Genomic DNA, 12,516 nt, shown 5'->3' with positions numbered 1-12,516 from the left:
AAACAAAATAAATCCTTAGTACGGTTATCAGTTTTTGAATAATAATAAAACTACGTCTTTTCTCATCATCAAGATTTAGTGGTCTCCTTTCAATGGGAATCGAACTGATATCCTCATATGTAGGAAGCAAACACTTTCTTAACAAGCTTGTCATCACTTCATAGGTTTATACTTTAAATATTATATAACAATTTCAGACCACAAATCGGGAATGAAGCAATCAAAGACGTGTCACACCTAAAAGTGAAGCTTCTCGAATACGTAGGCGATGGCGAAGTTGAGACGGTCAAGAACATGCAAGAAGCCGAGATCGGACAGCGCATTCACTCCGCTGTGCAGATGGTACGTACATGTTACAAATTACTTTTGGGCACTGAAATTCAGTATCTTTTTGTTTCATTAACAAGCAAATCACACTTGAATGATTAAAAATTTCTTCTCATTTCAGTCATGTTATTGAATGATCCTAGTCTAGTATACTTAGTATTTGATTTCGTCTTGTTATATCACCAGCATTTTTTTGATTTCAGAATTTAGCTCCAAAATGGATTCTCTACACGCTCACATCATTGTACTGGCGTGTGCGCAGCAACAATGCATATGCCCTTAACTGCCTAATTGGCGCTAAAAGACTAATTCAAGATCTAAACTACAGGGACCTAGTTCTAGTGTCATTGTCGTCTGTATTTTTGGAGATGGGATTCTTTGAAGAGGCTAAGTCTGCAGTTGACGAGGCTTTCAAAATAAATATTTTTGAAGTAAGAACCCTTTACAAACAATTTTTCATTTAAGTGAATTGTGACAGGTTACCGTAATAGAATTTTCGGTAGCACCTCTCGGTCAGAATTTGATTTGTAATACTTACCTGTTAGTTTTCTGTTGTTATGTTCTGAACGAACTTTATTCTTGTTAAAGTTTATGGATCTGTAATGCTATTATTCATTTTAGTTTATTAAATAATGTATTTTTTTATTACAAATTTTGTTAACTATTGTTTGCGAGCTCAACAAGGTCACGTAGAAATGTACTTTCTATTTCACAACGCAATTGCCGCCAATAAAAAAATCTTATTATTATTATTGTAAAAATTCGAACGACAAAATTAAGATATATTATGTATGTCTATACATATATTTTTTTAGATTAAAAATTACAGTTGATTTTAAATTTCTGTTCAAATAAACAAGAATAAGTGGCCTTTATAATATTTCAATTTACAGCCAGCAACAAACTTCATTCTCGCCGAAGTAAACATGATTAATAAGAACAGCGTGGCGCACATGTCCCATTTAAAGATAATCGGTCGCGTCGAGCCTAACTTTATGGGCGGCGTGAGCAAAATGTTATTGGATGGATGGGCCTGTATTTACCGACAGGCTAATGTTCTGCAGAAAATTGACATGAGTATGTATATTATACCATAGATACTGTCTTCGGAAGTAAGAAAGGCACAAGCAGTAAATTCATAATTCGGAGAAAAATTGGTTTCCAAATTTTTTCATTATTTTGATAAAAATAATAGTTTTTATTTTTATTTTATAACATACATCGCTTGTAATAAGTGAACATACAAGAAACGGTGTTGCAAAAACCTATTATAGATTAACCTGTACATTTCAACCTCATCCCCCCTTCCCCGTTCCTGCTCAAAAGCACGCGTGCTGGCCTTTGTAGTCACCGTTTCACTACCTGCCGCATTCCATCGCGTACTAATAGGTTCGGTGGCTCCTTTCTCTGCCGCACGGTTGACAAATGGAACTCCCTTCCGGCACATGTCTTCCCTCCCTCTTATCATATGGGGTCCTTCAAACGAGGCGTGAAGAGGCATATTGTAGGCAGGCAGGGTGGAGGTGGCTAGTGCAGTGAGGGTCCCATCGCTGCACTAGGTTCCTTCGCGTTTGGATACCACTTTCCACTTAACATCAGGTGGAGTGGAGTCATTTGCCTGTCATGTATAAAAAAAAAAAAAAAAAAAAATTATGAATGTTAAATTTTACTATATTTTTTTAAAAACACAATTTTTTTCTTTTCACTTAGTAGAAAAGATTTATAAAACATGTTATAACTGCACATAACGCGCAATTTTAAATAAAAACGCAAACTTAAATGTGACTATTAATACTTAACTTATAAATGGAACGAAAGAGCACAATTATAGAGAGTAGTGCCTATTTTGTGTTATTTCTAAAGTAATTATTGTCATTGAACTACATAATAAGGGTTCACAGTTCTGTAAATTACTAAGTAAGTTTCTTGATATTAGTGTTCTTAACACAATGAACTTGTCATGATGTCACATTGTGCTTTTTGAGCTCACTACGAGTATATATGCAACAATTACTGAGATAGATTATAGATAGAATATACATAGACGATATTAATAGACGAACTGACTGTGGGAAAAGCTTAACTAATTTTGAAGGTATTTTTGCGTAAAAGTAGTTTTATTAAAACTTTCTTGGCTATTTTTAACGCCCGATTGTGCAAATGTTCTTTATCTTTACTACACACGAGGGACATTTAGCGAACCACTAGTAAAATGCCAAAATGATGCAGTGTTTTTTCAGTTTATTTTACTTTTTCTAATTAAAAAAAAATACTTCACTGTAATTTTTTTCAATAATTTGTTTTAATTTCCTACCAGTTTAGGTTTGTCAAGTGGTCCGAGTTTGTTTTTGCGTTCTTGTAAATTTCTTCAAACTATAGGTTGAAAGCATTGACTTTGGTTGAAAGTTATTTATTTACGTTTGATGTTATCAATCTTAAACTGTACAGTTGTTACATTTTCAACTGTTTGTTCACATAATGCATTTTATTTAATTTCGATTTTTTAAATAATAATAATAACGCACACACTCAACATAGCCCCGCACTAGGGAAACCCTGTGTTGCGGGTGCCATGGATAGACACATAGACAACCACAAATTACACCCAAACTCACGAGAGAAATAAATGTAGGCCATACAAATATTTCTCCCGGCCCTGGAATCGAACCTGGGACCTCTGCGTGGCAGTTCGGCATGGTAACCGTTCGGCCACAGAGGCAGTTAAGATAATAATAGATAAAGATTGAGTAATCGATCGTTGTTGAAATGTGATAATTGAACTGCTACTTTATGTCTAATTCTTATTTCACAGGAGCGCAAAATCCATCTCAAACCGCTTAACAAACCTGCATTTGTGGGAAATTAAAATAAATTAATGAAAAGAGTGACAGTCACAATTTTTTTTTCTTCAAATTGGTCATAAACAAAAAAGGAAAATAACCGACGAGACTTGAAAAAACATCACATTATTTTAGGGATTTTATTAGTGTTTCGGTAAATGTGCCGTGTGTGCACTTACTTTAGTAACTTACTGTCTCTCGTCACTACAAATTTCCGTACTATATGGATGGTGCTGCAGCTGCGCTTCTAAATATTGTTTGAAAATTAGTAGCAGCACATTTGAAGGCGCCCTTAGGCCGCAAATTCGAAACGGTGGTGCGTTCAGCTGGGCGTTCAAAGTTTGCGCGTAAATTGTGTTTTGTGTGACGTATCACCCCCGTTCCGAATTTCTGGCCTTGAGTTACCAGGACGGAGTGTGGTGATTATGGCACATCAGTACTCATGGTAGTTTTCAACTTAAGTCTCAAGATGACGGGCTCTGAAACGGGCGGGTGAAAGCTCTGCGTGGCACTGCAACTGTTATGCGTGTCCCTTACCATCAGGCGCATGACTTGTTCGTCCCGTCACTAATAATATAAAAAAAAATAGAATATTGCGAGACGAATTACCTCGAAGCACCAGTGGTTCTAATCAGTTCATTGTTTGTTTTGTTTCACCAAATAGACATCTTAGACGAGGATAGCATTTGCACGGAGATGGAGCCGAGTCTCTACATGCGCTGCAACAGCGAAGGCTACAACTGTGACGCATCTAATAAGCCGTGTCCAACTTCACACAAATCCGGTGAGTACGATTACCAGGTTCCTTAGTGTAAGTTTTCAAATATCTAAACTTAACCATCGCGTTTGGGTTAAGATTTTAATTTAAACCTTATAAATATATAATTAAGATCTAAATAAAAATCTTAACGCAAACGCGCGGTAGTTACGTTTGAATGATTACAAATTTACACTTCAGCCTCTGAATAATATGGGATTTTATTTTTATTTATTATTTTCTTTAATTTAACTAATTCGACCTCTTTCACTAGGCGGTATTCAATTGTCAAATTAATTTTGTATTATTTATTTTCCATCAATCTATGTTCAACAAAGAACGTAGCAGTTGACCTCCTTATGAAAGTGTGCGTCCATGCTGCCATCTTACCTATTTCTTCCGCTAATCCGACGGGACTAGTCAACTTATATCTCAACAGTGATTGAGCGCTATGTCCATCAGATCGTTGCGATTTAAAGCTCTGAATGGCACTGCGACTGATATGGATATGGACAGGCGTGTCACTTATTCCCAAGTGCAATTTTTTAATTAAAATAGGGTATAAATTCCGATGCGCTAGGACCGACCTCGAAGTATTGCAGCGCATTTCTCTTTGCGTCTCAGAGCATGAAATTGCTTATTGCAATTGTAATAGCACAAAACATACATTGATAAATATGATGTCCTGTGCCGTACCGTGCACCGGTTTTTACGCTGGCCTTAATTTGACAACTGGAAGGATGCTAACAGATTGACTGCATGTTTGCAGTAATGCGTGAAGTAGTTATCAACTTCATGCAGTCGAGGTCTCAGATCTTTAAATTGCAGGGTTTAAATCTGGTTAAAACCCACTAATGTTCAAAAGCGAGGGTAAAATCTATTTACAACTAAATATTTTTTGATGTGATTTGTTGTAAATCGAGTTTTGTTCAAATTTTGTTATTATTTTTATTAAATTTCTGTCGATTCCCCTTTCTATTGAATCGATTCGCTTGAAAATTGCATTAAAATAAATCGATACAGTATCGATTTTGGTAAAAATGGAATCGTAATGTGCATTCTTAGTAATGAGAATCCACAGGATTGCAAAGCGTGTGCAGTTGCCTCGTTTTTGTCTAAAGAGGATTTTTTAGAACGAAATTTGTAGTAAGTATTGTATTATATCAAATTCCATTTTCGCCCTTTCTGCCCACGATTTTGGGCAGAAATGGATTAAAACCCGTGCGCGATCTTTGGGTGTTAACCCACCGCCAATGTCTGTTGGTACCCGATTGCTACCTTAACTGTGGTACTTATTGGTAATTGGCTGCGAGGTGACAGATCTGCAGTAATTATGTTTATGTTCAAACTGCTACCATCATCATCAGTCTCCTCTTTATTTTAGTATTTACTAGATATCTATGCAGACTTCTGGGGGACACTGCCACTGCGCCCGTCACTCTGAGACATATGTTGACAAGTCCCATGTGCCTGTAATTTCATCAGCACCCCTTCGAAACCGAAACGCAGTAAATCTCACATTGCTGCTTGGCGGTAGAAATAAACTCTTTCACAAGCAGCTCTACTGCTACTAAAATGTTTTAGTGAAATTACAGGCACATGGGACTTGTCAACTTATGTCTCAGGTTGACGGGCGCAGTGGCAGTGTTGTTTCGTCTCATGACTTGATATTATAAAATAAAATGTTGAAAACTTCCTAATTATAGTTATTACAATAAAAATAATATAATTTCGTTATTTATCACAATATCACATTATAATACCTACCTAAACACAACCTAATCACATTGCAGGCACAAGTGCACTAGTTCGTATGATGAAAGAGAACGTATTGGAGCACGAGTTTCTTATGGAAGAGAATCGGTTCGACGCCGTGATCACCAACATGCCCAGTGATACAACAGACAAGGCCGGCCATATACAAAATTTTCAGCTATTCATGAAGACCATAGAGAAATCTCTCATTCTATGCGCGGAATATGGTTGCCTTAGTAAGTACACACGCCAGCACATCAAGCTACACATTTACGTATCTTGTTCCGTTGCACTGGAGGCGATTTTCGAACAAAAATGTGAAGTCTGATGTGCCGTTGTCCGTACATACCATACTTTTATCTTGAATAGTTCCTTGGTATGAATTCCTATGAACCAATTTATTGTCTTATAGATAATAAAATGAGGAGACGTTTATTTCCCACAGTAACTTTAAGTTCAATCCGATAACAATAAAAAAGCGGCCAGAAGTTAACATTACAAGTTTACATAACGTTTCAATGAAAACAGGTTTTTGGGTCTCTTCTTAGAATGATTCGGTATATTATATCCAAACTAATATTATAAATGCTAAAGCAACTTTGTCTGTAACGTTTTTTTAACTGCTGAACCAATTTTGATGAATTTTGGTATAGATATGGATGGGGCCGAGGAGAAGGACATAGGTTACTTTTTGTCACAAATATAAGTCAATTAAAAGAGGTGAAATAGGGGTTGAAAGTCTGTATGGAGAACCAATAAAGTCATGAAAGTATAGTAGCACAGTAGGCTACTTGAAGCACTTATTTAGCTTGTCTTTAAATAATTTACCCTTTTATTAATGTGCACTAGAAACTAGCTGACACCGGCCCGTTAAAACATAACATACAATGAGCACTTGAATAATGACAGTACGTGCGCGTGATAAACCATTTTTGGTAATCTCTTATAACGTGCATTTTTTTTAACACCAAAAATTAAACCCAAACTCACGAGAGAAATAAATAAATAAATGTGGGGTGTAAATATATCTTTCTCTGTGTGGCAGACTAGCATGGTAACCGTTCGCCACGAAGGCGTTATTCACTAAGAAAGCCCCAGTATTCGTAACTTGCACTCCTAAGCACACATGTAAATATTTGTTAGTGTGTGTGAATGCGTGTGTACGAGCGTGCGTGCGTGCTTGTTAATTAACCAACTTTCGTATAACTTCAGATAATCACTGGGAGCCAAAGACATTGTCCAGGCCAAACTGTGATCTCGATCAAGAGCTTGGATTCTGGCTGCAACTGGCCGTCTTCGCATATCTTATGTCAAGTGAATTCACGTAAGCAAACTTCAATTCGTATTTATCAAATTCAATATTAATTTGTAATTGTAAAACACATAATAGCTTAGTAATTCCCCTCCAATTAAAACGTATCTCATATCATAACATATCTTTAAGCGCGTTCAAAACAAACGATGTTTGATCCTATTATAGTGTAATTCTGGTGTTTTTCAATCTCAGTGGCATTTAACCATCGAGTATATAACCAGAAATAGAGACGAAATAAGGGCCGTACATACCTGGCACTCATCAGGCAAATCGGCCTTATATCACTTTTAAATATCAAGTTTGCCTGAAATCACAAATTAGAAAGCTCAAACAGTATAGCGCCAACAACTGACTTGTGTGTGCGTGTCCGTATATTCCAAAAATATTCTGTATTTATTGTAATAAAGATAATATTTCTAACTATCTGGGGGCTGTTCCATTCGGTAATTAAACATTTCATGGTAATTAAACATGTAATTTTAAAACTTTCCTCGATTTGAAATGAAACAAATGACGACATCCGTCATTTGTTTCGAATTCAGGCCGGCCAATCGGAGCGCATTTGTCACAGTAGTGATTTGGCAGAATAGTTTTCAAACAAATGAAATGAGATTTCGTCTCTATTTCTGCTTATATATACTCGATGCATTTAATAAACACGATTTGCAAACTAATGTCGAGAGTTGCTAGGTTCCTATTTAAATAATTAATAGATTTAGGCGTTACTTTGCCAATTAAACGATGCCGTCTGATAGCAACAATCTTTTGTAACGCTTGTGGGCCACGTTAGTAAATCTTTAAACGTAATAGAGATACTTTAATTTTCATCTACAGAAGAATCACCAAAGATATTCCAATACTGACCCCAGACGCAATAAAAGAACCAGAATGCCAGTTAGACGGGGATCCATCCGAGGATTACTTTCTTGAGAGATTGACTACGGTGGATACACAAAACTGGGAAGAGAATGAGAATCTGATGCATTACAACTCTGGGCTTTACGAAGTTACCAATTACGCGGTGCTTGGTGCTAAAATTGCGAAATACGTGGAAACCGTGAGTTATTGAACATTTATTTATGTTATCCGCAATGAACCTTCAAGCGTGAAACACACTGAAAGCGGATGCGGGTCGGGAACATGTCGGGTGATGTCGCCCGTCCCGCGCCCGCGCAAGGTGAGTTGTCGTCTATATAGATACATAGAATTATACCCGCCGTGCTGCCGACCCGATCCAACCCGACATGCGCCCGACTCGCACCCGTTCTCTGAACGTTTCACGCTTTAGTAGTAGTAGAGCTCCACGTGAAAGAGTTCGTCCAGGGTAGTACTGCCACCTTACCTATTTCGGCCGCCAAGTTGTAATGCAAGTTGTAAATAGGGCTAGCACGAGAGCATTCTCGCATAGAAAAATAGTAATAACCCGTGTTTGCATGTCTCTCTCGCGCAAGTTGCGACCTGTCATGCCAGCCCTGCAGGAATATGTAGAATCTAAAATATTGACTTACGAGCTTTTCACGAAAGTAAAACCTGTCCAACTGTGACAGGTGCTGTGTACCTTCACTGGCAGGTTTCTTCTCGATCTTCGATTTCACCGTTTAAGTATAATAGTCTTAACCCTTGACACCAAAAGGTTCAAAATAGACGTCAACGTCACGTCGTTATGTTTGGAAAGGTGATATGTAACTTTTGGATTTGACGTTGGTTCTATAATTTCGCTACTTGTGGAAGTGAGAAATGTTTAAACAATAGTACTTCGTTATTTTCATTAAACGGTGATAAAACTTAGCTTGCACCCAGAAGTTGATGATTATATTCAGCTCGAAGCAATGTACAAATTTGTTGTTTGTGTAGCTTTATTGAACAGTATCTCAAGAAAGAACACAACGTAAAAACTCGAGTAAGATTTGTCTTCTATTCTCCGTTACTTTTGGTCACACTGGTGAATTTTTGCGTCATGCTTCCCCTTAATAATACTTGGTCGTGGAAATCCTCCAGCGTCCCCAGTCTTGGATGGGCGCGCTGGGCGCCGGGTGGTGGTGCGGTGCGAAGGGGCGCGGCAAATGCGCCGTTCGCTGTTTCGCTGCGTCTTTCGCCAACGCGCCCAAAGAGGATGCTTCCCACGCAATCAGATCCCTCGTTACTCTACTGCAAATGTATGTACACCGTAAACTATATTTTAATTTATTTTCATCCATCTTTTAAATTTTTATTGAATTGATACTCAATATTTTTTTGTGAAATTACTCCACAAAAAAAATTCCTTCGATCCAGCCGGATTCGAACCGACATCTTCTAGCTTCCCGTGCTTGACGCTATACCAACTAAGCCACGGAGCGAAATCCCATCCATATTGTTCATCAATTTCATCATACATATTTTTAGTAGCAGTAGAGCTCCTTGTGAAAGAGTTTGTCCAGGGAATCAAATATGATCATTACTGCGTTCCGGTTTCGAAGGGTAAGGGTGCTGGTGAAATTATAGACACATGGGACTTGTCAACTTATGTCTCAGGGTGACGGGCACAGTGGCAGTGCCCCTAAGATCTTTGTGATTCGCTTACCACCAGGTGCACGACTTGTTCGTCTAGCCGCTTAGTATAATAAAAAAAATATTGGACATTCTACTGGCACATACACATATTCTCGTCGTCAGTAGATCATATTTCATAAGCCAAATCCACATTACGTTAACGTCTTTATTAAAATGTCCTTTTTACAATTACCATGTTGTTAATAAATTTAGAAAACAGAAACTTACATTTGTACTTTTCGATTTTTTTAAAAAAATAATAAAAAAAAAATAACGCACACACTCAACATAGCCCCGCACTAGGGAAACCCTGTGTCGCGGGTGCCATGGACACACATATAGACAACCACAAATTACACCCAAACTCACGAGAGAAATAATTGTAGGCCATACAACTATTTCTCTCGGCCCGGGAATCGAACCTGGGACCTCTGCGTGGCAGTCCGGCATGGTAACCGTTCGGCCACGGAGGCAATTGAACTTCTATGGAAATGAAACTATTTTTTCGGATCTATAAAGGGTCGGTTTCGGATTTGTAAAGGGACCGAAACGTTGGTTTATTTGAAAAAAAAAAAAAGCACGATTTAGAGCGGTTACATGGCGGGTTTTAGCAGCAATGCAAACGCGATACAAACGCGATGCACATTTTAAGTTAATTAACTAATTTATTTACTTAATGTATTTATTAATTTCACTTTTAACAAAACAACAATAAACGAACAATGTGCATAAACCTATACAGATTTTTCGTACATAATGATTCAACATAAGCAACTGTCTCGATGCAGTCGCGCGTTTGCATCCATGCAATAACGCCTATAAATGTGAGGCCAGACGAGCACAATTTTGTGAGTTGTGAGTCCCGTAGTTTAAGTTCCGTAGTTAGCGCTGCATTCGGTTTCATATAAAAGTACGGTTTGTTTCACACGACTAGACAAAATGAGTTATCTGCCGACTCACGGGCGTAATGACGACTGACTTTCGGTCGCATCGTGAGACGGGCTGGCGTGGGTGGCGGTAGGGGTGAGGGAAAGGGTCACTTTGGTATAAACGCTTTAAAGCAACTGAATAAAATACGTTCGTCTGGCGCTCCAATCTGCAAATTGCGCAACTCAAAAAACGCAACTCACGACTCACAAAATTACGCTCGTCTGGCCTCACCCTTAATCGCAAGTGTAGCGATGGAATCGCGCGTTTCACGAACGCACGTTTGCGTCACTGCTAAAAGTCGCCGTGTGTAACCACACTTAGATCTGAAAAAGTAGTTTAATTTTTTATGAAAATTATGGCCTTTGACCTAAGTTGTTCTGGTTTAAGATATTTAATACAATTTGATGAGCTCGTTGGGCCGACTGATGAAGCGATTACAAACAGTTTTGGAAGTAGCAACTCCGTAGAACTGTATTGCGCGCCTTAGCTCATGGCGGTCGTGGTCGCAAAAATTTGTTGCCTTATGTTTAGTCCCTATATTGATTGTATGAAACCAATATCGTTATAACAATTTCGACTCATTTCTTACAGGCAACAGAAACCGAAAGACGCAAAAGAGATTGCCTTACTCTCCTGGTATTATTCACCTAGGTATGGTGTTGACGCATTTATTGCGGGAATAGCACACACAGACAATGTAAGTATAATTGTTATAATTATTAAATACAAAGATCGAACACAAAGAAATAGTCTATCGGTCCGACAGAACTCGAACCTACGTCTCTGGAATTCCGTCCCCATCGCTCTCCCAACTGAGCTACAGGTCGAGTTAACCGAGTAGACGAAATTGTTTTATGTATTTATTTAACTTTTGACATATGTTGCCCTCGTACTTCCGAAATGATTGACATACAACTATAGATAAAAAATACAATACGTCCTGGACTCTTTTTTAATTTCAGTGAAGCGACGTGCTCTTTAGCTTCGATTTTTATCGAGCTGTTGTAAGTTGATAAATTTTGGTACCTGTTTAATAAATTATAATGAAGTGAAATTAATTATAAATAATAGTAATAAATTCTTATTGTTTAATATATTGAATCGTCGGATTCTTCTCCATATGAACAGGAATCATCACTTGAATCCTCAGTAACATTAATTATTAATTCTCGAGCACACATATTTTCTTCAACGTGCGATACGTAACATGTAGAAATTGTCAATCTTGTAAAAAAAAAAATGACGACGACTTTGTGACTTTCGTCATGTTGCGAATAGTTTCACCTACCGACTAAGCAAATAAAATTAATACAGTCTTCCTTTAGGGTCTACAAGTTGTTTAACAAATTTCAAAAGATTGGACCTTGTTAACGTCATCTATTGTGATCTATTTACACTATAGAACTTATGATCATTCCTAACTAGCTTTCTGTCGGTTAACGCCTTCTGTCGTAGATGTCGTTGCTAAAATTTATGAATTACTAGTATCACCTTCACAAGGGTTACTTGGCCATAATAAGTTTTATGTAAATAAGTCTATTAATATATCTAACATATTATATACATTGACATACCGGAGACGTTCCGACTTCTTATGTAATGTGATTGAATTTATTCCTTGCCACCTGTAATGCATACATACAATTGCAGAAGCAATACAACCAAGCTCTATGGATGTACCGTTATGCCTTAACTATGGACAAAGACATCCCATCGGCCATGGGCTGCGTGCAATTCACTCGGTGCCTGCGCGATTTTGGTGGCAAAGATCAGTTGACAAATGTTAAATAGGAAAAATTTCAAGGTCAGTTAAAAGGTTTTTGTAGTGGTTTTATTATTGGATATTAGGACGATAGATAATAAGTTTTGTAGCTATTTAAGTCTCATCACTGATGATGACATTGAAACAAGTAAAATTGGTGTTTTATTCTTATTATACTTACTCAACTACAGTAGAATAAAAAAAATGTATACCTAATGCTTAGTTCTAAGATGAACCAGAGCAGTATTAAAGTGTCCAATGATACTGTACTTGTTTTTCAAGTGATGATGTCATTCGC

The 12,516-nt window shown here is 37.6% G+C and overlaps 1 protein-coding gene across 1 annotated transcript in view; it reads left to right on the top strand.

Annotated features, from left to right (window-relative positions):
* The window catches only part of LOC113235399, a 40,001-nt gene extending 27,687 nt beyond the window's left edge, over window positions 1-12,314 (top strand). The window contains exons 10-19 of the mRNA XM_026471078.1: window positions 198-342; window positions 531-758; window positions 1,221-1,404; window positions 3,832-3,951; window positions 5,718-5,915; window positions 6,892-7,003; window positions 7,829-8,051; window positions 8,993-9,150; window positions 11,048-11,153; window positions 12,107-12,314. Coding sequence (XP_026326863.1) covers window positions 198-342; window positions 531-758; window positions 1,221-1,404; window positions 3,832-3,951; window positions 5,718-5,915; window positions 6,892-7,003; window positions 7,829-8,051; window positions 8,993-9,150; window positions 11,048-11,153; window positions 12,107-12,247 — 1,615 coding nt within the window. The 3' untranslated portion in view covers window positions 12,248-12,314. The remainder of the gene's footprint in view (window positions 1-197; window positions 343-530; window positions 759-1,220; window positions 1,405-3,831; window positions 3,952-5,717; window positions 5,916-6,891; window positions 7,004-7,828; window positions 8,052-8,992; window positions 9,151-11,047; window positions 11,154-12,106) is intronic.
* Window positions 12,315-12,516: the final 202 nt, after the last annotated feature.

The sequence above is a fragment of the Hyposmocoma kahamanoa genome, unplaced genomic scaffold (assembly GCF_003589595.1).
Source record: "Hyposmocoma kahamanoa isolate Upper Pololo Valley unplaced genomic scaffold, ASM358959v1 87, whole genome shotgun sequence".
Taxonomy (NCBI): Eukaryota; Metazoa; Arthropoda; class Insecta; order Lepidoptera; family Cosmopterigidae; genus Hyposmocoma; species Hyposmocoma kahamanoa.
This window is presented reverse-complemented; position numbering and strand designations above follow the sequence as displayed.